This window comes from Lathamus discolor, chromosome Z (assembly GCF_037157495.1).
Source record: "Lathamus discolor isolate bLatDis1 chromosome Z, bLatDis1.hap1, whole genome shotgun sequence".
Lineage (NCBI taxonomy): Eukaryota > Metazoa > Chordata > Aves > Psittaciformes > Psittacidae > Lathamus > Lathamus discolor.
The window spans coordinates 99395721-99419862 of record NC_088909.1 but is presented as its reverse complement, the minus strand read 5'-3'; the positions used below and the strand labels follow the sequence as shown (position 1 = coordinate 99419862).

General features: G+C 39.2%; 1 protein-coding gene across 1 annotated transcript in view; it reads right to left on the bottom strand.

The window, feature by feature from the left end:
• Positions 1 to 3822: 3822 nt before the first annotated feature.
• Positions 3823 to 24142, bottom strand: part of NPR3 (natriuretic peptide receptor 3) — a 42531-nt gene continuing 22211 nt past the window's right edge. Inside the window, exons 4-8 of the mRNA XM_065664117.1 lie at positions 18660 to 18795; positions 14842 to 14936; positions 11562 to 11697; positions 10094 to 10181; positions 3823 to 8149 (exon numbers count right to left, since the gene is read on the bottom strand). Coding sequence (XP_065520189.1) covers positions 8038 to 8149; positions 10094 to 10181; positions 11562 to 11697; positions 14842 to 14936; positions 18660 to 18795 — 567 coding nt within the window. The 3' untranslated portion in view covers positions 3823 to 8037. The remainder of the gene's footprint in view (positions 8150 to 10093; positions 10182 to 11561; positions 11698 to 14841; positions 14937 to 18659; positions 18796 to 24142) is intronic.

Genomic DNA, 24142 nt, shown 5'->3' with positions numbered 1-24142 from the left:
TTGCCTCTCTGCAAGCTATAAAAATTAATGCTTACTAGTTAAGGTTCCAGTGTATATAAATTATTTGGTTCCTATTTAACTGCATTTCTGGAGGACTGAGGAGAAATAGACAAATACCCAAAGTTTATTTATACTGATTAAAACCTTTCCCAGACCTTAAAATACCAAGGAGAACTTTCTTCCCAAAGAAAGGTTAGATTGTTTCCTGATTTTATCAGTTGCTAATCACCATTAATATCTGAGTCTTAGACCCAAGATAACCCTCCCATACCATATGATAGTACCGTTTATATGAAACAGACCAAGAATGTAGTAAAGACAAAAGACATCACAGAAACATATTCCTATGTCTTTAATGGAAAATTTTTGTTACAATTTAGGTTATGTGATATTCTTGCATTTTTAAAAAGTGTGAAAGAAAATGCACAGAATAAAAAGTTGAAAGACACCAATGAATGTAGATATTTTAAATGACCAAGTCATAAAAGAAATAAAATACATTACACAAATAAACAAAGGTTATATCCACAGTCATGAATACACTCTCCTCTACACAACAACAATAAATAAAATCACATTATATGCAGATAGTTCTACTTACATCAGTACAATATACTGTGCAGCTTTCTGTTTGTTTTCTACTAGACTAGTATGTTTCTCTGTTGTCCAGTATTTTTAAATTAAGAATGAACACTATCACCAAAAAAGGGAAACAAAGTTAACGTCCACAGTGTTTATCCTGAGTCCTTTTAGTTTTGTGATAATCACACCCTTTGCACAAGAAACACAGCAAATTCTACCCATTACTTTAATCCCATTACTCTACCCAAATCTTCTCAGCACTTTTAGACCAGCATACAAAACCAGCATTGTTACTAAGTGAAAACACAACCTTAGGGCATGGTACACCCTGAGCAGCTCCTACACACCACTTAAATCCTGCTTAAATTTTAGATGATGGGGGCTATGTGAGATTTAAAAGGTGAATAAGCATTCTGAGTCTCCAATAAAGCAGATATTGAACAATACAGACAGTATATTGTGCAGAAAAAGCTTGATCCCAATCCTCTGTAGATTCAACAGTATCATAGTAGTATCATCAATCCCTGAGCATTTTCCCTCTTCTCTCTCCCTAACTCAACTGTGCAGACATTTTCTGTATATTCTCAAGAGATGTTTTCATCCTTTGCATCCTATACTGCATAAGGCATTACAACTTCTACCGCAAAGCTACATCAGGGAGATACTAAATACGGGAGGAAACCTTTATCATCTCGCATGGCACCAAAACAAATGACCTCTGATTAGTAACTGTGATACTGACTTTTCAGAGATGGTTTGTTCTTCTGTCACACTACCTATGCAGTTCACAGAGAAAGAGAAGTCCAGATCTTCACCAGGCACAAGCCAACATAGCTGTGCTCATTATGTCTGCTGATAGTGTAGTGTAACTTCATTGTCTGGGGAGGAGACTTGTGTGTTCCCTGTGCATACCAGTTGAGATTACAAAAAAACCCCAAACATTAAAACAAGATACTTTTTTTTTTTAATCCCTTTTTTGGTACATTTTCTTTGCTTGCTCAAGTGTCCTCTAGAAACATTCACACGACAAACACCAAGCAACAGTTCACACAGAGTGGATTTTAACCTTTTAAAGATGTAACACCTAACGAATCCACATAAAATTTCTAAAGTACTATAGCTTAACATACAACCTTTAACAATGTCAGGTTACTCAGAACACTTTGCCTTAGATGCAGCATAAGAACTTAGTGGTTAGTGAGAGATTCTGAATAAGCTCTAAGCCTCTCCTTTTGAAAGCTGGCTTTGTATGCTGCAAATTTGGTGCATGTCAGGTAGGAGTAATTCTGAAAGGTACATTCTGGATGAAGTAATAGGATAATAAAACAGTCTACGTAATGATATTCTGGACATAATTAAACACTAGCCCAAGAAAGCCTCCAAGCTGTGGCAGCATTGTCTTCCTGATCAAAACCAGCAGTAACCTCACAAAACCACCATCATTAACCTGTCCTTTCTCTCTCTATGGGTGAGATAAAGGAAGAGCTGCATTTATGCCAGACTTAAGGGTTCAGTGGGGCAAACCACAGTGCTTAGGCCTCTTCTCATTCTTCAGAAGAGAAAAGACAAATCAAAGTCTGCCACACAGTTTGATGATCCCTGTAGACAGCCAGATCTGAGGTCTCTCATAAACAGCTATTTGTTTTAATTTCAACAATCATTTTCCATCAGTCTCAGAGCTCAGATGTTAAAAGGTATTCAAGAATACAAAAAATACAGGCCTCAAGCCATTTGATTTCATTTCTGCCTCCAAGCAGGGATACGCACAGTGCAAACACTTCCATTCTTCCACTTGAAAGACTTCATATACGCACAATCTTTCTGTGCTTTCAACAGCAGAAAGAAAGGGTGTGAAAAGAGGAGACATACACAACACATTTGAAGGTGAAACTTTTTCCAGCATGCCCTTGAAAACATACTCCAAAAAGTAACTTTTTTATTTCTTTGTTTTTAAAAGGGCTAAAACTGCCTCCTACGAAACACACACCTTACTGAAATTTGTCCCTTCATTGCTCACTCTTGTGAGCCAAGATACTAGGACATGTTGCTGACAGAAAAGGTAATGGACCATTAGAAACTCAAATTTCTATTCCATATGCCCTGTTTTGATGAGAGTGGTCACTAGATTTGGTGTCGTTTTATAGTAACAATTAGGGCTTAGGAAAAAAGACTGGCTGACATCACCTGGCATCATCTCACAATGTTGGACTAGTTCATTTTTGCTGATCCCAGTGGCACCCAGTTATCATTTTAATGGGATTTTAATGGGATTGCTTTTATAACCAAGCAGTTATTTATAGAAGCCTTGGCTGTTTCTAAAAGGAAAGGATACTAACTGAAAAAATCAGATTAAACTTCAAAAAGTTTTTGTTTCATCTGATTTTTCAGTTTTGCTTAGTTCAAAGGTGGACCACATCAGACAATTCTGGGTCTACACCTCCAGTAACAGCCAGTGTGGACACTGCCCAGCACCAGATGTGAAGGCATCTGAGCAGCACTGCAGCAGACAGTGGCTGAAATTATACAAAAGGCACCTCTCAGTGAAGAGGGAGCATCTCTGAATAATGCTGGAAAATAGCTGTCTCTTTTCAAAGTACTTCTAGAGAAAAGAGCCTGAAACAGTGAAGAATTCAAATGTTCACTACTAGCCTGTAGGGGAGAGAAAGAGGAAAAATAACCTCAACTGCTTTATTTAAAGAAACAGACCAGCTACATGGCTACTCTGAAGCGCAGAGTTGGGCAGTGAAGGATGTGGAACTGTCTTGAGCTCCAGAAAAGGTGGACTGAATTGCCACAGAAATTTACAACCAGGACTATTAGTTTCCTGTCTTTGATGTCTATTCTTGGCTTTCCAGGAGCATTATGGCATTCATGAGGTGAAAATCAGGCCGGAGCCAAGGTCAGCTAAGGCTGATGCAGCCTGTTCTACTGCAAAGCTGAGAAATTCACTCTGAACTGCTTCAGATTTAAAGCCTGGAGACACTTCATGAGGGCCCAAGTCTACTTCCACTGAATCAATGAAAGGTTTCTTTTTCATCAGCTTAATGGAAGTGTGATCTCATCTCCTAACTAAAAAATCAGAGATTCATTCAGTAAAACACACTGTCAAGGAGCACACTCTTCTTTTGTCCAGCACAAATGTTTTCAAAGCATTAGATACACTTTAATAATTCTACATTAAAAAAACAACAAAATACTTTCAATAATGCCGTAAAGCATTTGATAAAACCAAACTGAAAATAGATAAATAAAATTTATTTTCAGAAGTGAACAAATATAACTCTTGAATAAACAGAATTCTAGCCACAATCTTGCAAGGTGCACAGTACTCGCAATCAAAAGTCTTAGCGATGACTGAATGAACTTAGCTGAGAATGCTCTTCAATGAAGCACATCACAGAAGGAACTGGAAATTGCCTGGTGATGGTGATAGTCACAGACAACTCAGGACACACAAACTGTCCATAAACAAAACTTCCAGAACTATCCGTGGCCCAGGACATAGCATCCAGGCATCTGACTCTTAAGCTGTGGGTCTCAGCATACTAAATCATCAGTACTATGGCAAGTTTTGCTTCATCTTTGTCAACTTGCAGTGGAAGTCTAAATGTTGACGATAAAAATGTGGAAGTCAGATCATAGAACCCTTATGAACTCTGAGATTAACCAGATATTAAGCTGACGAGCATTTGCTAATTTAAAAATATGCTAAATTAGCAGAATTTATCAAAATTTGACCAAAAAAAAAAAAAAAGTATGAATCCACTAGTTCAATTTAACAGGCACAACAGTGAGATTTAGCAATAAACGTATTACCTATGGGGCCAACCTTTCTCCGATTCAAGCACATGGCAAGATTCCCTTTCATTCAGCCATGGCTACGATCATACCCTTTGGTTCCAAGTGAGCAAAGCTCTTATCAGCTGAAGTTGAGTGATTTAAAGTGTGTCCTAACCTGCTGAGCTGTGTCAAAGCCCTCCTTGTGCTGCTCTGTAATACAGATTTATGTTTTTAATATGGCCACTTTATTAAAGCTAAAAATATAGGTTTTGAAAACTCTTTTGAGAATAAATTATTTTAATTAGACATTCCCTTACAGAGTTTGAAGCCTAAACATTCTGACATTGAGCTAATGCAGATGAACCAGAAAGAGTGCATTAGCTGGTAAAGAATCTCTCCGCTGAATATTCTAAACTCCACACAGTTTTTGATTTATGGTCTATAAAAGACTTGGGAAGTATTAGTAAGAGCACTGAGAAAGGCAGCTAAGAAGTGCAAGTATATTTATGCTATACAGTTGTCTACTTATGTGGAATCTCTATAACAATCTCCACACTTCCAAGGGGAAAATTAACAGGTAGGTGTGCACCAATGTAGAAAGATTAAAGCCCATTAGTATAAAATGTTCTAATGTGCAAGAAAGGTTCACCTTTGTTGGGAGGTGTTGGGATGTAAAGTGGCTAGGCCTCCATCAGCATCCCACCAAGAGATATCTCGTAAGAAAACTTCCTGATTAAAATCCCTACACTATTTTAATTAAAAAGTGGCCTTTCATTAAATTTTTTATTTTTATTTTTTTAAATATGCTTAGTTACAGTAAGATGACATAATAGAAGAGCTGTACTGACAATTTATTGTCCCAGACACATCTCCTGGCTTGTATCTTCTGGTCTGACCTGACAAGAAACATGCAGACCTATGCTACTGTCCTGCTCTCTAACTATTGATTGTTTCAGTACCAATTCACACTGCAAGACAAGTCATAAAAAACAAATTCAAAAAAGTTTACGCTTCAAATCATACCCTCTTTACATATTTCAAAATTTTCCTTCACTTTTTCTGTGGCAAAGTAGTCAAGTGGATGAAAGAAAGTAAAAATATTGAAAGCCATATTTGTAAAACAAGAAGTAGATCAAAACTCCCTGGGAAATGATTTAAAAGCCCCCAAATCTTATGCATGCCCATGAGCTAGACAAACTCAGCTGCTTGAAAAGAATTCCAAAAACTGGTCAGGAAGTCTTTGATTCTCCAGAACTATCAGTGGGCAAGGACAAAGCATCCAGACATCTAACTCTGAAATTTTGGGTCTCAGCGTACTAAATCACCAGTACTATGGCAAGTTTTGCTTCATCTTTGTCAACTTGCAGTGGAAGTCTACATGCTGAAGATAAGAATGTGGAAGTCAGCACTCCACAGCACTATGAATGCTGCTCTAGCCTACATTGTTTGCTGGTGCCCATGAGAAAAAGAGGCTACTTCAAAAAACTGTCCATTGACTGCAGTGTTACTTTGGTCACACAGGCTCAGACTGGGAAACAGGATGATGGCAACCTACTGTGTAAACAACACCTATTTCAATGAGTCCTAAAGATAGCAAATCTACCTGGTCTACATCCACCAGCTATACTGAAGCTACCCTGACAGTCAGAAAACCTTTCCCTCTGGCTGCCTGTGCCATTGGACAGTATTTTACAAGGGCAGGTGATGAATGTGCTGAGAGGCAAAGTGTAACATAAGGAAGAGTCCAAGGAAACACTCCATTGGTTATTTCCACACCAACAAATAAAAGACAGCAGAAACAAGGCAGAGCCAGCTTTTACTCTTTCTTCCAGCTACCCTGAAATGGTTTCTATGAGTTGGCACTGGCTTTTCAGGGCCTAGAACTTCTGTAGAACACAAGCTTTAGGGTCAGTTTTGAGATCAACTTTCAAGTCTGACTGACCGCTGAGACCAGGAAGTTCTACTTATGACATCAAAATAGGATAAACCAAAAGATCTCATGCACTAGAACCACAGTCATAGCTGGGTTTTCCCATGGACAATATTTTTATGGATCTTGGTCATCACATTTATAATATGTACTGTTCATTTCCATTTGTTGACTAGAAAGCAGAGAGCTCTCCTTTGTCTAGTATAAAATAACATGTTAGTAGCTAATTCATCACAGATTCAGTTTTATTCCTGGTAAAGTCAATGGCAAAAGTCTAAGGGATACCAACAGCAGCAGGACTAAAGTCAGCCCTAGAGCAGTATTTTACCACCCCAGTTCCTGAAGGTAGTTCCTTGTGTGTTTAATTGTACACACATGAATATTTAGTCTCACTGACTAATGTAGAACTATTTAACATGCAAAAAGTTCATTATTTTCAGGATCAGGTTCATCATCACATGGACAATTCAATTACTGCATGTTTATTTTTTAAATAACTATTTGAATGTTGCACATGCCTGGAGAAGAAAGTGGGGCAAAAAGTCTGTTACTATTGATAAAGTCACTTCTCCTTCCCTAAATACTAGTTCTAAAACATATTTACATCTGTTGACTTTCCCTGCATGTTACTCCTATCATAAAAAATATGTCTTCAAAACATCCTCTTCCTTAATTTTTAATCCTACCAAAGCAAAAATAGATACTTTAATAGAAAAATACAAGATAAAAATATCCTAAAAATAAAATGATAGCATGGAATGTCATTTTCACACAAAAAAAAGATCCCCTTTTGAACTGTGTCAGCTATACAAACACTTTCATATTTACAATTTTGGATGCAGCCCTGTGCTCACTGAAGTTAATGGGATTTTTGCTATTGACTTCACTGGGAACAGAAGCAGGCCCTACATGGACTATACTTGTCTCTTTAAAAGTCATGGCAGTGGAGAGTAAGAAGCTTGATAAAACACACATAAGACTGAGGAATTAGGCAGTCCTTTCTGGAGGCCTGATTGTCTTCTCTCTCACTATGTCATATCAGTGAAACTTCACATCCTTCACTGGAGTTTTTCCTAACTGCCAGCATCTAAGACGGAGAATCAGTGCTTTTGATTGTGATACTACACAAACAAGGAATTTTTTTGTGTGTGTTTCCACCTGCCTGACTTTCTCAGTGAAGTTAGTTACGCCCCAATGGAATTAATTACACCCAAGTGCCAGTTCCCTCCCAGAACTAAACTCCATTTGCCCAGTCGTGTATCCCCTATAATCAATGGCAATGATTCAGTGATGCAGGATCATCCCCAAATGAATCCCTTTCTTCTTTTTGACAGCAACCAACACCTCTGCCTGTGAAACCATATTTGATATCTATGAGTGAGATAGAATTAAGGAAGGAGGTGGTAGGAGCTAAGAAAAGAAAAAAGAGGGAATAGTATGAGGCATTCCCCATCAACTAAACCCAGATCCACTCCCCTTAATATATGCTTTAAGAAATGCCATCTTTACATACTAGGTCCTGTAACATCAAACTGCATCATTTTCTTTTTTTATGAGATGAAAAGGCCGTGTGGCACAATGTAATCAGTAAATCATTCCTGAGCTTCTGAAAGAAATTAAGACAAAATTACTGCTTAAAAGAGTGAGTTCGAGAGCCTCTTCTTTTTACACTGATGTCTTTGGTTGTGTCTTTTTCTCTAATTCTTTTTTTCCCCTAGGAAGAATGGGATTCTTTTTCTTCTTCTTTATGCGGCAGAAAAATGAGATCTAATGGAGTCTTCACGTAATTGCCGATGTTTCCCCATGTTACAGTCCTCCTGTCGAGTTCGTCTCTCAATAGTTATTCTGTATTTCTTTCTGCATGAAAGGAAAGGAACAAGAGTGAGAAATCCTTCTCCAGCTATAGGGTAACAGGACTTCCCTTATAAAGAATGCCTGTAGGGGACAGCTGGGTGCCAGTTGAAAAATGAAATATGGCAGAATGTGAAACCCTGGTCAAAGATTAAAGTAGTTTGCCTTGAAACATTTTACCCAGGCTCAAGAATGCCTGTTAATTTCTACACAGCGGTCTCAAAGCACCAAGACACAGACATTTTCTTCTTTGAACATTTCTGATCTAGTGTCATGTGAACTGTGTCACATCACTGCTTTGTACTGATCAAAGCCAAATTTCTTTCCAGTAACAGGAGTGGGGGAGCACTTTATGCAGAGCTCAAACAAGAGATCTGACTATCCAGCTGCATTTCTCACTGAAACTGTATATTAACTAATCCTCCCTTCTCCCTCTGAGAAAGCTACTATGTTTGTAATGTCAGAGGAGGAGGTAGTATGATGAATTAAGAAAAGGGATGTAGAGGGTAGATAAGAAATAAATACAATTGCTCATGCATCAGAAACAGTTTTTCCTGTGTGTCTTCCTCTATGGCCTTTTGAAGAATTCTGTTATGTTACTTTATACGTCAAACGAGCTCTCTGACTGCCTTTCAGTTTCCCCTTTAGTATCCCCAAAATCATTAAGAAGATTCCTATCTATATTTCATGCATTTATGCTTCTACTTATTTTCAGGACCAATTTTTCCAAAAGGCATTAGTACAGCCCCAAACGTATACAGCTCTGCTTGTGAAGATGAGTGCCAGAAAGCTTGTATGCCAAGTTTGCATGCTTGGTTGTGGCAATTACAGATCCAAGTGAGATGTAATCAGAAGATACATACAGTTTGAAAGGTACCGAAGCCACAGGTACAAGTTACTGCCAAGCACACAATTGCTAAAAAACACAGCTCAAAATTGTCATCTCAGATTAAGAATTTATAAAAGATGCAAGTACCTCTGATGACCTACAATATAAAGAGAGACTTGTATTTTCTTTTAAAGAGAGTCTTTAATCAGTCTTGGCTAACTTATCTTCTTTCAAACAACATATTATATAAGCACCAAACACAAGTAAGAATAAAGTCACACTGCAGAATTTTAGTTGTAAGCACCTGATGAATAATCATGGTTCTGGGACCTTTGAAACCCTGAACGTGTGCTGGTGAATTGAAGCATCTTTTGTGTTTTTCATTTTGTTAACATTCTTCTGTAAACGAATATTTTTATTGGATTGACTTAGTTAATTCTTATATGCAAAGGTTAATTTTATTCTCCTTTTCTCTTCCATAGCATAAAAGGATAAATTATAGTATATATAATATACTGAACATGTATAACTAATTTATTCTGTCAGTGTAGGATCAGCTCTTAAGTCTTAAGATTTGTTGAAGAGCTGTGAAGGAATTATTTTACTTAACCAGAAATAAAACACTGATCACCCTGCACTGACCTCAGTTTATTAAGTTAAATGCACAGCTTTGAAATCCAAATTCTCTGTTATACCAAAACAGAAATCTCTTTCTAGCTTCCAGTACAATTCTCCTCAATACTGAAACACTAAGCATGGTACCAGGCAAGTGATATAAATCTCTTGCACAACCACAGCCTGCACAATTGTGCTGGCAAGAAGTACCAAAGGCAGCTTTTGAGGCCAGGGTGCTTTACTAAAGCAACTGTGAATGACTAGAACTCATTGGAATTACTTCCACAAGCAAAGTTACTCAGAGATGTAAGTGGTTACCGGATGAGGCCATGAGCTAAAAAAATGATCTGGATATACGCAAAAGAACAATCCAAGTGTGCTGTTTTGGTGGGAATTTTACCACAGATTATTATGGTGCCTCCCTGTCTCACATCAAGGATGTGCTGCCGGGAGCTAAGAGGCTTTGAAGTAAAGAATTCACAGAACTTTCAAAGAATTGGACTAACCTGAAAAAGTAAAAAGCCATTAGCAATCCTGCTCCGAGCAAGGCACCCACAACTATTCCTGTGACTGCTGATTCTCCTAGACCACCTGCTTGAAAAGGGGAAAAATAAACAATCAGGGTTCATATTGAGAACTATCTGCATTCACACATTGGAAAATACACACAACTAGGAAATGAGTGACCAACATCAGATAATACAAAAGCCTTTCAGAGCTCAGGACTCCATGGGAACCTCTTTCTTAGTTCCAGTTTCTGCATGTTTATTTTTGTCCTTGCTTTTCTGGTGTTAAGTCCTGAAGATCAGTGTCAGACGAAGACATAGGTCTAGAGACGTGATGCACAGGAATGTTGTTAGCAAACTGGTCTGGACAACTTGGTCTGAATCATAACACAGACTGGGATTACAGTGACGCACATAAGAGGAATCAGCACTTAATATGCCCTGAGTGATTATAACAGAAACAAACTCATTTCACTTAGCATCATAACTCTCTATCACCCAGGTTTATTAAAATAAATATATGATTATCCGGTAGTTCCTCAATTTATTTATTTCCTCTGAACCTATGTTGTTTCAAGTTAAACCTGTATGAGCTTTGCCTCGCTTCAAATTTCAGCAGAGGCAGAGCAAGAAGCACACGGGCTGATGGGGAGCACAAGTAGGGACTGTTACTCTGTAAAGTGCAAGTCAATTTTGTCTGTACTTCAGGATGTGTGGAAAAAGGTGCACAGCTACTCCATGCTAAGCATAAAGGATGTGGGCTGGAAATAACCTCTACAGTATGTACATACACACAGGTTTTTCAGGAACTGAAGAATTGTCAGGCTGCAGATACCTTGTCACTGCAGCACTAGCAATTTGTTTCCTGCGGATAGCTGAGACCACTCTTTGCCACTGAGGCAGCAGTATCTTCCTACTCTTATCTCCCTGCAACATCCTGCTCACTACAATATGGTCTGTGAAGTCAGTATACTGCAGAACAAGGGCACCTTCTCTGTGGACAGTAGTCACAGCCTTCTGGATTCACAGACTTCACTTCTTTTCAGCCTACTGGCCGCTCACAGTGCCCTCTCAATAGCACTGAAAATCATTCTGCACTGGAAGAACACTACTCCCATCAACACTGCCTTCCCAGCTGCTAATTATCAATACAGTTATTCTTTATTTGAGGTTTCAGTTATTTCCTTCTTTCTGGCTAAAACAGATTTTAGATTTCTGGCCAGAAGAGATTTTAGTCCTAAAGTCTCCAGGGCCCTGGACTGTGCATCATGATTACTGTCATGTTTAAATTCAGGGAAGTAATACAGACCACATATTACCCACAGCTGCCAGACCGTAACTTCCCCAACAGTCAGCAGAGACTTAGTCACAATGTCTCAATAGGACAACTGTGCTAACGAATTTAGTATGTCCCATTATGTTGCATCACCAGACAGCCTGGGCAGAAGCATTAAGTCACTAAACTTACATGATTTACATGGTGTGTTGTTTGTGTGCTCTGAAACCCGGCTTTCATCTAGTCGCAGCCTGCCATGATTCCAAGGATATTTCACATTTGGCCGTATTTCAAAACGCCCCTGCTTTCCGTAGTAGTCCCCAATCACCTATGCAAAAAAAAAAAAAAAAAAAAAAAGGAATGAAAAGATTTTCTGATCAATTTAGGGAAGTAAAACTAAACAGGAGAGCAGCATCACTCAATTGGATGGCTGTGCAGGATGTTGAATCACAAAGAATCAGGCTGAAGGGGTCTGTAGGAGGTTATGCAGTGCATGCCCTGCCCCAGGGCAGGATCAGTTGAACAAAAACATTCCTGACAGATGTTTATCTAACCTGTTCTTAAAAGCATTCAGAGATGGAGACTTGACAATTCCTGTAGGCAATTATTCTGGAATTTAGCTATCCTTATTGTCAGTGTTTTTTCCTAAGGTAACCTAAATCACCCTTGTTGCAATTATCTATCACTACTTACCGAACTGCCAAGGGACAGAGACTTGCTTTCTTAAACACTGATTTACACACAGTATCCTATCTGGTGTGTCCTTAGGCTTCTCTTCTATATAAACCCAGTTCACACAGCGTTTTTTAACCCTCTGAATACTCTTCCTGCTCTCCCTGTGCTTTCTTCAATTGCTCCATAGTGGGTTGAGTGATCAAGACTGTCAGCCAGCTAAGTGAAAGTATCATTTCAAATGTGCCGAGGCTCCTGACTACACACTCCAGCCTGGACTTTTTTGCAAGGATCTGCAGGTACTTGATCATGTTCAGCTAAAATCTTTTATTCTTCTGAAGAACTATGATGGAGCCTGTCATTCTCCACCTTTTATTTATGCAGTTGTTGACATCTACATAGAAAGGGACTTTCATGCTTATTATTCTGGTAGAATAGACTATTATTTCAGACCAATTCATCAAGATACTTTAGAATTTCAGTCCTGTCCTCAACAGCAAATCCAGGCTTTATCCAAAATAATGTATGCTGGGTCTACTGCAAAGCTGCAGGACTGAATTGTGCTAGGTCAGTCACTGGAAAATAGTTCAAAAACCCCTTAGGTACAGTAGTAAGCCAATTATAATGACACAGATGTAGTCAGAAACAATGGCAGAAGCACATATTTCTATTCATAGTGTTTCTACCATGGATAAAAAACATCTATTAATACACTAGGTTTATAATTCGAGCTACCAATAGCCTGTTCAAATCTTTCACCTAAACTTGATTTTGAAAGGAGTTCTGAGATAACATTTGCCCGGGTTATGTACAGAAAGGCAGACTTCACACTAAATAAAGAAATTGCTTAGTTTTGCTATGGAAGATAAATCCTTAGAAGACCTTTTTGAAACATTTGTTCAAAAACTAAAGGCAAATTCAGCGAACTGGAAAAAGTAAAGGGAAGAAACCTCTGAGACCATTTGCAGGCAGCAGACTGTTCATTAAGAGACTGTTTAATTTATCAAACAGGAGTGAGAGAGTTCTCTACCAGCACAGCTTACTAAATATGAAAGCATGCAGAAATGCTTAAGAAGACCAAACAGTTATAAGCAGCCACCAAACAGATTCAGATCAGAAGTAGGATATATATCTTTAAAGAGCAAGTGTAGTTAAATAGTGGAACAAACATCGAGGGAGCAAGCAAGGCAGTCCCTGTTCTTTCAGTGTCTCCAAATGAAAAAACAATGCCTGTTACAGTATGAGCTTTCATCACATGTAAATTACAGGGCTTCATACAACAGCAAGAAACCTGCCTGCAGAGGTCAAACTAGGTCATCCAGTGTTTTCTTCTAGCTTTAAACTCTGTGAATGAACTTGGAAAATCAGCTCTGCCCAAACACCCATTCATCTGGCTCAGTTCAGCTAAGAAACATCTCATACAAGCACACAAAAAATTGGCAAAATTAATAAAACAAGACATGGAAGAAACAATGTTTTTAGTGTGAGGCATAAGGGTAGAAATTAATGTAGCAGACACAAGTAGTAAGTAACCACATGTAAAATATATTAATATATTTTATTTTATATTGTAGATTTATACACATCACATACAAAACAGGAAAATTAAAATGAGCAGTATGGTAACAGAAGAAATGTAACATCAAGAAATAAAAGATAGTTTAAATTGTGAGTGAAAAAGCAGTGGAAGGAAGGGTAGGAGAGGGGGATTACATTGACAGATGAAAGAAAGAGCTAATGGGGTGAACAAACAGAGGAGATACAAGTAGTTCAAACCAAAGTTATCCTAATCAAACTGTACTCCTAGCTTCAGTTAATGATGACTACTCCTATCGTCTGGCATGTCTGCAGTTTGGTGCTGTAGTTTTTCAGTTACTTTTATACACTAAAATACATAAAAACACACCAGACATCCTGATGCTTTTAAAAAGGCTTCTTGAGTTTTTGCTCTGCTGCAGCACAGACAGGAACATTATAACTTCACTGGATTGCACATACACAAATGTTCAGCTCAGACTTGCTGCTGCTGCATGGTTGAGACTGATGAAACCGGGGAGGCCAGCAAAGCTTAAGTAGATGGTGACACTGCAACTAACAGCAGCTTTACGCTGCAGCTGGAGTTAGGGCAATGCATGTATTAATAAACTCAAGCCAGTCATGCTATTCTCTATGTGCAGCTGGTGCTCTTTCTCATAGACTGTTTTTTACTGTCTGACTGCTTCCACTCCTGCTGCATCCAGTGGAATAACCCACGTGGTGTGAGTGGAGCCGTCTGATAAAAATGTCTCTTAATCATTGAAAACGAGACACTCAGGTCTTGCTGCCTGATAGACAAGGTGAGGCATGGTCTGCACTCCTGCCTATAGCTGACCACAGGGTAAGATTAAAATACCTGTAACTCACTGTGCTCATACATCAGGGTGATTTGTGCAGCCCTACTGCTATAAGGTTAACCTCTCTTCTGCTTGTTTTAAACAGCAATTTCCCATATTCAGAATTTACCGGTGCTTAGCTAGCTTCTAGGATTTCACCCTTTAAATTTTAAAGACTCTAGCACCATATGAGGAAAGATGTCTTGTTAAAGAAAGGAAGTTAAGAAAATTGAAAAAACCTTAGGATAACTAATTCAAGACAGTTATTTTACAGAAAGGATTTGGTCTCCTGGTTGATAAAATTAAGCATTACCATTTTAAATTGCCTATTAAATAAGCAAATATTCACCAAGTAAACAGATGATATCCTGTGGTATTACATTGGCTAATTCATCAGTGGCCAACTTCAACGGTGTTTGTTTCCTTACCTCTTGTGTGCCTGCCTCTGGGTCCGTCATTCCAATCACAGAGAAATCCCCATATCTGTCTCCATTGGCATCAATGGACACCTGCCCCGCAATGCCTACAGAATGGCATGTGAGGAAATACAAAATTAATTAAAATACTGAGCCTTTCCAAGGAAAACAAGAAAACAAGTGGACAGGTTTTTACAGACCAATATGACAGGAAATCTCATCAGTCTTCCAGCATTTTTGCTGGCATTCCAAAAGAAATTGTAATTTCATCCCAATGTCTGCATTCCTGAATTCTTAACATTTCTCCTTTTTAAATATCAAATGTGTGAGGCTGTTTAGGCAATACGTGAGAAAAATCTAATCCAAAAGCCAGCATGCAAGAATAAAAAACAAATAGATTTAATGTGAATTATTTACAGAAAGCCTAACCCTGAATTACCTAGTGATGCCTCAGCAAGGAAAGTCCAGCTCATATGCTGCAGAGAACACAGGGGCAGAGACCTACACCCCGCAGACTAAAGGGGTTGGTGCACCCATAAAGCCAATCCAGTGTTGTCTCCATCTGATGGGATACTGGAGGCGGCATGGAGAAGCAGCACCATGTGCACTATGTTAAGTCCTGCATTCAGTTACATAGGATTAACTGCATAATATGGTGCTATTTATTTTATATTTTTAGACACCCCCCCAGTTCACTTTCTTCCTTTACAAGTTCTAGGAAACTTCAGGGAAACTGGGAATTATAGAGATAGGGTAACTCAAGTTTGAAAGGACTTAATGAGGTCTTGTGTCCAACCTCCCGCTAAAAGCAAGGTCAGCCAGAAGGTCAGAATAGGAATATGTTCAGTTGTTTATCTAGTCTTCAAAACACCCAAGGATAGCAACTGCACAACGTTGCTAGAGCAACTTGTTCCAATGGGCACGGTGAATAAACGCTTCCTTGTATTCAGTCTGAATCTCTTCTTTCAACGTAGGCCCTTGTGTATAAAGAGCATGGCTCCAACCTCTTACGCTGCAAGTCAAACAGGTTCTTAAAATCCATTACATACTAGCAATTAACTATGATGAAGACACTGTAAGCTTTTGCTGATAGGCTTTATCTCCTTAGATACTCCAAAATGTGATCCTCCACTGCCTGACACCACACATACACATTTACACCAGTGCATATCAAACACGCATCATTATACATCCACATGACACCAACTTCATGACCAGACCAGGCACAAAGCAGTAGAGACTCAAATTCTCAGTGACTGTACATCAGAAGAGAGAGTGGTCAGAAATGCAGCCAGATTATAAATTCCCCTCAACATACCTGATGATAGTAAACACACAACAGATTAACACACCCCTATTTATCTGTCTCTGTTCCCATTTAGTGGTATTAGGAATGTTTAAACTTAAAGGCGATCTTCAAAACACACAATGGTCACCGAAAGATTATTGTTGAGTATCTGTTTCATTACAATGCAGTTACCAAACAATTCCCAATTTGATTACTGCAGGAAAACAGAATGGGTATAAAAACCACTTGGCTGTGAAAGCACTGGAAGAGGCCACTACGACAAGCTGCAACATCCCTGAAATTTGGATTCTGGATCCTTTCTGGCTTAGAAAGCTAAAACTCAGGTTTTGGAAGTAGGTATTAAATTGGCTGAAATTCAGAATTCCTATGCATTTTTTTTAATGGGATAGACTAATTTTTAACTTTTCCATCTGAAAAAAACCAAAGAGTTTGAAATGTCAACATTTCCTGCAATGTTCTTCCATAAGAAACATACTTAAAAAATTTTGAAACAACCTGAATGAAGAACTGTGTTTGGATGAAGGTGAAAGGATTTTATCCACTCTTTTTTTGTTCTGTTAGACAGGTACATACAAAAAATTGTGCTACTTTTTCAGAGGAAATGCCAATAAATAGAAAATATTCTCCATAAAACTTACCCTGGAGTCATACCAGGGTGTCCCTAGCAGCCCTAACAGTAAGAACTCCTTTGGTCCCCTCAGCCTTATCCTTTCCTAAGCACATGATGTTGTCCATGCAGTTGCGGCTGGCAGACTGCAAACACTGCAGGAAACAGCATCCACATTCTATTAGAGTTGTGATGGGTGACCTATTCAGAGCTGCTGCAAAATGAGGTGCACTGGCAACCAAATGTCTTATTATCACCAGTTATTATCACCACTTATTATCACCAGCTTCAGTCCTGCAGTAGAACTTGGTGGATGTACGCATAGACCATACTCCAAGATGCTGCATCAACTTCAGAGAGGGGCTTACATGAAGAATAAAGAGACAACATTTTCCTAAAAGGACTGGCTTGCAAGACATCAAGTTAAAAGTCTCTTTCAAAATTAGTTTTATCCTTGTAAATTACGTCCGGCAAAGTACTGCCACAGAGAAGAGATGGCATATGACTTACATGGCCTTTTGACCTTTTAAACTGCACCCTCAAGGCTCAACATGACAGGTACATTTTCAGAGTAGGTGTGACAGGTCACCCAGCAACAACAAACTTGTTTTCACAAGTGGGGAAAGAGAACATTTTTTCCTCCCTGGTTGGATTTACAAGAAAGGTGTGAGAATCAACCATGTAGCCTGCATGGAGCATATGGTACTGTAAAATTCTTGCATAGACACACCTGGTGGTGGCTTCCTAGAGAACAGAAAGCACAGACAGGCTGTGCTGGGGCATCTGTCCATACACAAGATAAACGAAGAGTAAGGCAAATCCTTAGACACCAGATTCCCTCTGTTAACACAGTGTGTTTTGGGAAACCATGGATTCAAAGGGACGTACTAGGACATCAAGCACACTCTGCATCTGCTGCAGGGCTCCTTATGGGATGACTGCAACCAGAACAATTCAAAGCAATCCCTTGTGTTGCCTTAAGCTGCACTGGGGACCCTTCCACCTTCTGTTCAGGACAAAAATTGAGAACAGAAGAGAGGAGCTGCTATACTTCATGCCTTCCTCCACTAGGTCCAGTGTGTCCTTAGAGCAGAGAACCTAACCACTGAGGTTTTCATTGCACATTCAAATATATCATTCATTCTCTATCTAGGGGAAATGTCTCCTTCTCTTAGGCATTTCCATAGGAAATCTTGCCAATCCTACACCAGAACACTGGAATATTCTAAGAGATAAAAGAGCAATATTCTAAGATATGACTGATTAATCCAGTAATACTCAGTTTCTTTATGATGATCCCTACCTAGCAAAAGCACTTCCATCACCTTGCATCAGCAGGGTGACATACAAGTGCCAGTTGCACTGTGGAACCGCAACCTACAGGATTAGGTACAGAAAGACAGAGTGCTGTTCAGCTGCTGTCTCTGAGATAATAGGCTCAGCTCCTGAAAGAAGGCTGGGGGGACATCCTTCAGGGGCCCAAAGGAGTCCCGTCAGAAAACAAAAAAACCTGGCACCTGCTTCCTTCTATCTATTCCCAGGCTTTTAAGATAAAAAAGTCAAATGGAAAAAATGAGGCAATCTCAGAGCTAATAGATGCATATGAGTAAATGAGCAGCTGTAATCTTTTCAAAAACAAAGAAGGAGCCTGAGAAAATTACTGGTATTTCTTTACAACATCAGTGAGGGTCATTAAATTGTTAGGAGTTTTTTGAACTGAGTAAGACCTGAAGGGGTGGTGCAGAAGAAAGTCAGACGGGGGAGGTACGTGAGCCAGCCTTCAAGATGTATGTGGTTTCATATGGTTATTTCCCTCTCATCTGAGAATGGGGTAGGCATGGGTCCTTACTCTGCACACAATAAATACCTGAACTTTTTTGACTCTGAAAGCTGGAATTCTATATTGACTCTTACCTTCATATGTTCTGTTTCGTGTTTGCTGAACAATTTTTTCACCATCTTTCTTACTGAAACCAAACTTCAGGACTTCCTGTAAAGCTAGAGCATAAAGAAGAATTGCATCATGGAATCCTTCCACAAACATGTTCACCTAAAAAAAAAAAGAAAAAGAAAAAAAGCAATGGCAATTGACACACAAAAAAGTTTTCTTCCCTATGGAATTGAATAACTAGAGGTAATATTTAAATTAACCATTATGACTCATTCAGAAGGTTATTTTCTCAACTGCTAGAACACAAAGGAATGTGTCTCAAGAAAAACAACAAACAAAAAACAAAAACAAAACACTAAAACCCCCCAAACCCCTAAAATCCAGGAAGAAAATGGCAAGTTTTGACCCATTTTTAAAAACAGTTAGCCACTATCTGTTATTCTGAACATTCACATCACACTTTAATGTTGTGTCTGAATAGCTCTGCAGATAGGGGAGAAATCTGCAGATCACAGTTCCCAAGGCCAGACGCACAAATTCTGCAGCTGACCATGTGAGATTCTGTAAGATGCTGAGCACTCTCACCCCACAGTACCAAGCATATCTTCCTCCTGCTGCACAGAGGACTTAGCACCTCTCAGGATTGGGAAGTATGTTCTGCCATGATTTTTTTTGGAGAGCGCAACTGGTGGATTTGCTTGTTTAATGATTACCACTTCCATGTCTGGCCATTATTCAGCTGAACATCTCTCCACTAGCAAATGAGCAATGGAGGAAACTACTTACCCGCTACAGTAACGCGTTCTCTGGAACTGCCAGGGGAACAGTTTCCTGTCTTTTACAGTTTTTTCAGTAAGTGACATGAAATGAATGAGATGTCGCTTTATAACCCTAATATAAAAGAAGACTGCTGCCAAGCAGGTCTGCTTCCCATGAGTCTGTGCAGGCAACCTACAGCTTTTGGTCTACATCACTGTGAATAACATCAACACTTAAAAGCAGAGTGCTGAAGAAACACTTCGGGTTTGTTCACAGAAGCCTGGTGTGCTTCAGTGATGAAGGAAGATTTATTTTAGGAGCTCAGTTCAAATGGAGACCCATCAGCACGAGCAGACACAGATAGCTTGAGTAGCACAGCTACTCATCTTCTGTAAGCAGCAACTCACATCTCAGTAGTGCAATGCACCCTGGCTTGATGCACAGTAATTCAGAACATATTATCTTTTCAGCTGCAAGAAAGGTGTTTCCATTCACTCAGAGCTGCATAACAATGGAAAAGCTCCTGACATCCTAGCAAAGACATAATCAACAATTATACATTATGGGGTCTCTTACTGCTGTTTCCAGTGAACAACCCACTTCTACAAATCTTCTGGATAGCGGAAACATTTACCTTATCTTCCACCTCTATGTTTTTAAATAATTTAAAATGTTGGTAAATAAAGTGATACTCTGACAGTCTTAGCTGGACATTAACAATGTTAAAAGATAAAAAAAACATGTAGCCAGTTAAGTAAATAACTGCTCCATAGATAAAAAGCATTACATAGTTGATTGGCTAAGCTGAACTAACCAAGCCCCTGGTAATGTAATTACACACAAGACATTCCTTCACTGTTAAAACAGCTGCCAACGTTTAGGAGAATTTCAGAATTATTCACTGATAATACAAAAGTTTACATTGCTCTGATATTTAAAATCTGACTTTTAGATAACTCCAACCTTTGTTTATTGAGAAAACGCACTACCAGTTTAGGGGAAGAGCCCACAGTGCTATTGGAGACACAGAACAACTCGGCTCAGTCTGACAGCCAAAAACTAAGAGGCAGCTGCAGTTGTTTTAACCTAAGGAGAAGGCATGAAAGAGGAGGTGAAAATCAGGCTTTCAGTGGAATAACAAGAGCTGATGGACAGAGTGCACACTGGGGGAGGCTTTGCCAGTGGGGGGTTTAACTTTTCAGAACTGAAAAAAAAAAACCCAAACCAAGAAACCACAAAGTTCCACAACTGCTTTATGTGCCAGCACTTGAGTCCAAGTGGCCTGTGGATGATCAAACATGTGCTTTCTTCATGTGACACTCATTTTCCCAGGAGTGAAATTAGTCTCTCTAGATGCTCTACCTCCCTGCTGGCTGATTTACAGCTTGTGCCTGGCATCTATTTCAAGGAAAGCTATTTGTCACTTCCTTTGTCTGTGGCATAGACCTCTTAGTGTAACACAGCAGCCTTCAAAACCTATTTTGTCAGCTAATTTGCTCCATCTGAAATCTACAGATGCCACCAGCCTGAAAACCCTCCTGTAGACACTGCAGATTTGCTAGATAAGTCCTGTCAAAACTCACTTGGCAGTGTAGGAGGTTATAGCCAGAGCCCCTTGCCTTGACTCCTGGCCAAAAGCCCTAACGTTACATACAAAAAATTGCATTAGAAAATCATCAAATCAGCTGTGCCACTTCCCAGTTCCTCACACACAAACCCCAGCACTTTATTTTACCTTGTCAAGGAAGGTGAAACTTCTGGCATTTTGTGCCATTTCAAATCTCCTAAAGGAGTAATATTCACTGTCTGCAGGTGAGACTGCACCTACACTCTCCAGCCAAACTGTATGTTGAACACACTGGCTGCTTTTAACATTATTCCAGGAATATGCTCAAGCACCAGCTCTTGAAATAGGACACAGGATGCCATGAGGGGCATAATGTTTTCCTGCATCTCACCTTGCCTGATCATTTAGAAGCTGCCACGATCCTACACAGAGAATGGGTTGCATGCTGTGTAGGACTGCTCTAATCTATAAAAGAAGAAAACATTGAAGATGGGAGGAATATTACAGTGCAAAGTAACAGCTGCAGATAATTCTGAAGGGACTGCTCTTTGTTCCATTTTCCACCTGTCCAGAGCTTGCTTACATTCACTCTGCAGCCTGTGACTGTCTACAACAGATCCTCTGAGTAAAAAGAGTGCAAAATTTGCTCCAACTGATACCGCTCCTGACTTAGAATCTGTTTCCCAAGCCATACAATCACAGGACTTCCTTCCTGGAGAACATTAGCTCTGTTAATGATACCTTATATACCTCATTGATATGAAGGATTTCCTTTCCTTTTTTTTTTTTTTTTTTTTATTTTAACATAGCTTCTGTTCTACATTCAGTCCTATAAGAAATGATAAACAGGCTAAGACCCAAACCCAACAATTTTCATACTTTCTGCCTTGTGTATCTTTGAATTTTAGAGTATCTCATGGTAAGAATAAATAATACTTACAAAAAAACCCCATCCTTCCTTTGCTGCAAGAAAAGGGTTGAAAAGGGCTAGAAGAAGTAAAATGTTCCATGAATGCTTCAAACAGGGATGAGAGTAAATGTGAAGATGTCTTCATAGTTTGCTTGAAGGTCTCCACAGTAATTAATAATGTGTGATTCAACATCAGAGAGCCCTCAGGACAAAACTAAACAGATTATAAAAGCTATTAAAGATCTACTAATCATGTACATAATTAAGAGTTCTTTCAGTTAAGCTCTAATAAAAAGCAGAAATTTTTATTATAGTAGTTTCCATTTTGATTTATGCTGGTTTTTTAATTACTAGTGTGAGCTTAGCTCCAAATGGTGTGATCACAATTTGCATTTCAGTTCTACTAAGATGTTTCTGTCCCTGACCTGAGCTGCACAGCAGAGCCACCCCTCTACGTCCATCATCAGCAATACAAGCAGAGCTGCCAGGTTTGCTGAACATCCTTGGAGACTGCAGATACAAGTACATGGAAACCCTCCCTGCTGAGGTATCTTCCATATTACTTTCACATCCAATGCAAGATACCATATAACTAAAAAGCAGGTAAGCTAATTGCATAGTAGGAAGAGATAAGCACATATTTGTGCCTTTTATTCTCCTACTTTTCTACTCTAATTAGCCATTTTCCATCAGAAAAAAAACCCTCTCCATGGGAATCACATGAATAAACTTTTACACAGTTCAAAGTTATAGTTCCCCAAGCAGCTATAGTATGACCACACTATTCATATATACCAAGGTGTTAACAGCATAAGCAGCAATACAGAATACTACCACCATGGAAGACAGCCAAGCTACGGCTATTCAGGACACATAATTTTCCATATCCAACCCACTGACTGTTAAGTAAGCTTATTCTCTTCCGTCTGGAACTGCCCAGCTCTAAATCTCAGCAATTACAGCAATTCATACCACTTCTGTGCTAGGTGGGGAAGACTATCATCACTTTTTTTGTACTGCAAAAGCAAACAGCAAACACTCCCCAACTCGGTCTCTGCATATACTTCCCATTACATCTGCAGTGATTTTCAAGTTGTCAAACTATAGTCCCAATCAAAATCAGTTAGGATCCTGGGACACTGCATACAGTGTATGCACTTCTTTCAAAAATCTTACCAATTTACATACTTGATATGATGCTCAGGGTAACATAATTTTTGTTTTCTGTTACTTTTGGTTTGCATAAACTCAGTGAGAAACTCTGGGTGGAAGTGAGATTGAGAAAGTGAAGCCAAGAGGAGAATATCCTTACATCTGAGCATTACCTGTGAATAAGTGAAGTGCATTTCAAACCAGTAATGAGTGTCCAGATTCAGCTTTCGCAATTACTTTTTAGACCTATTGCCATAACACTACCACATATCACACTGTGTATTACCATCAGGACATAACAGGATTATTACAGTTCTCATTAAGTCACTGTCCAGCTCCTCAGATCCTCACGTGATTTCCTAATGCCACTATGCAACAGAAATGCATGTTGTTCCTAAACCTCACTCATGGATAACAGCCACTCCTTGGCATTGGGACTGAGATTTCCAGGACTCCCAAGTATAATAAATGCAAAGCCACAGGATTCACCCACAGCCAGATGTCATTAACAGTGTATCTTGGGGTGCCCACAGACATGGATATATAACCCAATCTGTTTTCACAGAGATCACATCACTGTGAAACCAGCACAGCAACTGGAAAGACAGATAAAGCTGTAAAACAGTTAATCAAAGCTGTATGTTTAGATGCCTAATACTAAAAATACAGCCTGTTCACTTCCCTGACCAGACTGCTTCCCTGATGGAGCTGGACCTCAGTGGTTCAAAGCAACAGGAAGGGAAGGAGAAAAATAATAGAAACACATGCGTTCTCCAGAGAAAGCCATTTCCTCAATATTTAATTCACAACTGAAAAAGAACATATGGCACTATGCCAAATTCTGGGCAATGCAGCTGAAGCCAAGGACAGCCTCTCACTGTATTCACCGATATCAACTCTATAAATACACAAATACATAAGCTGGCACCTGCTCAAGAACATGAGGCCAGAGCTGAGGACTTGTTTTTTCTGAACAACAGATAACCATCCCAACTCTCATTCACTATTTGGGGCTGGTTTTCTCTCCCTAGAAAAAAAAAGATGAGCGTCCCCCACTGTGAAGAGATCTCATATAACAAGCAAACATTGTACATATTTAAGAGAGATTAATTCAAATA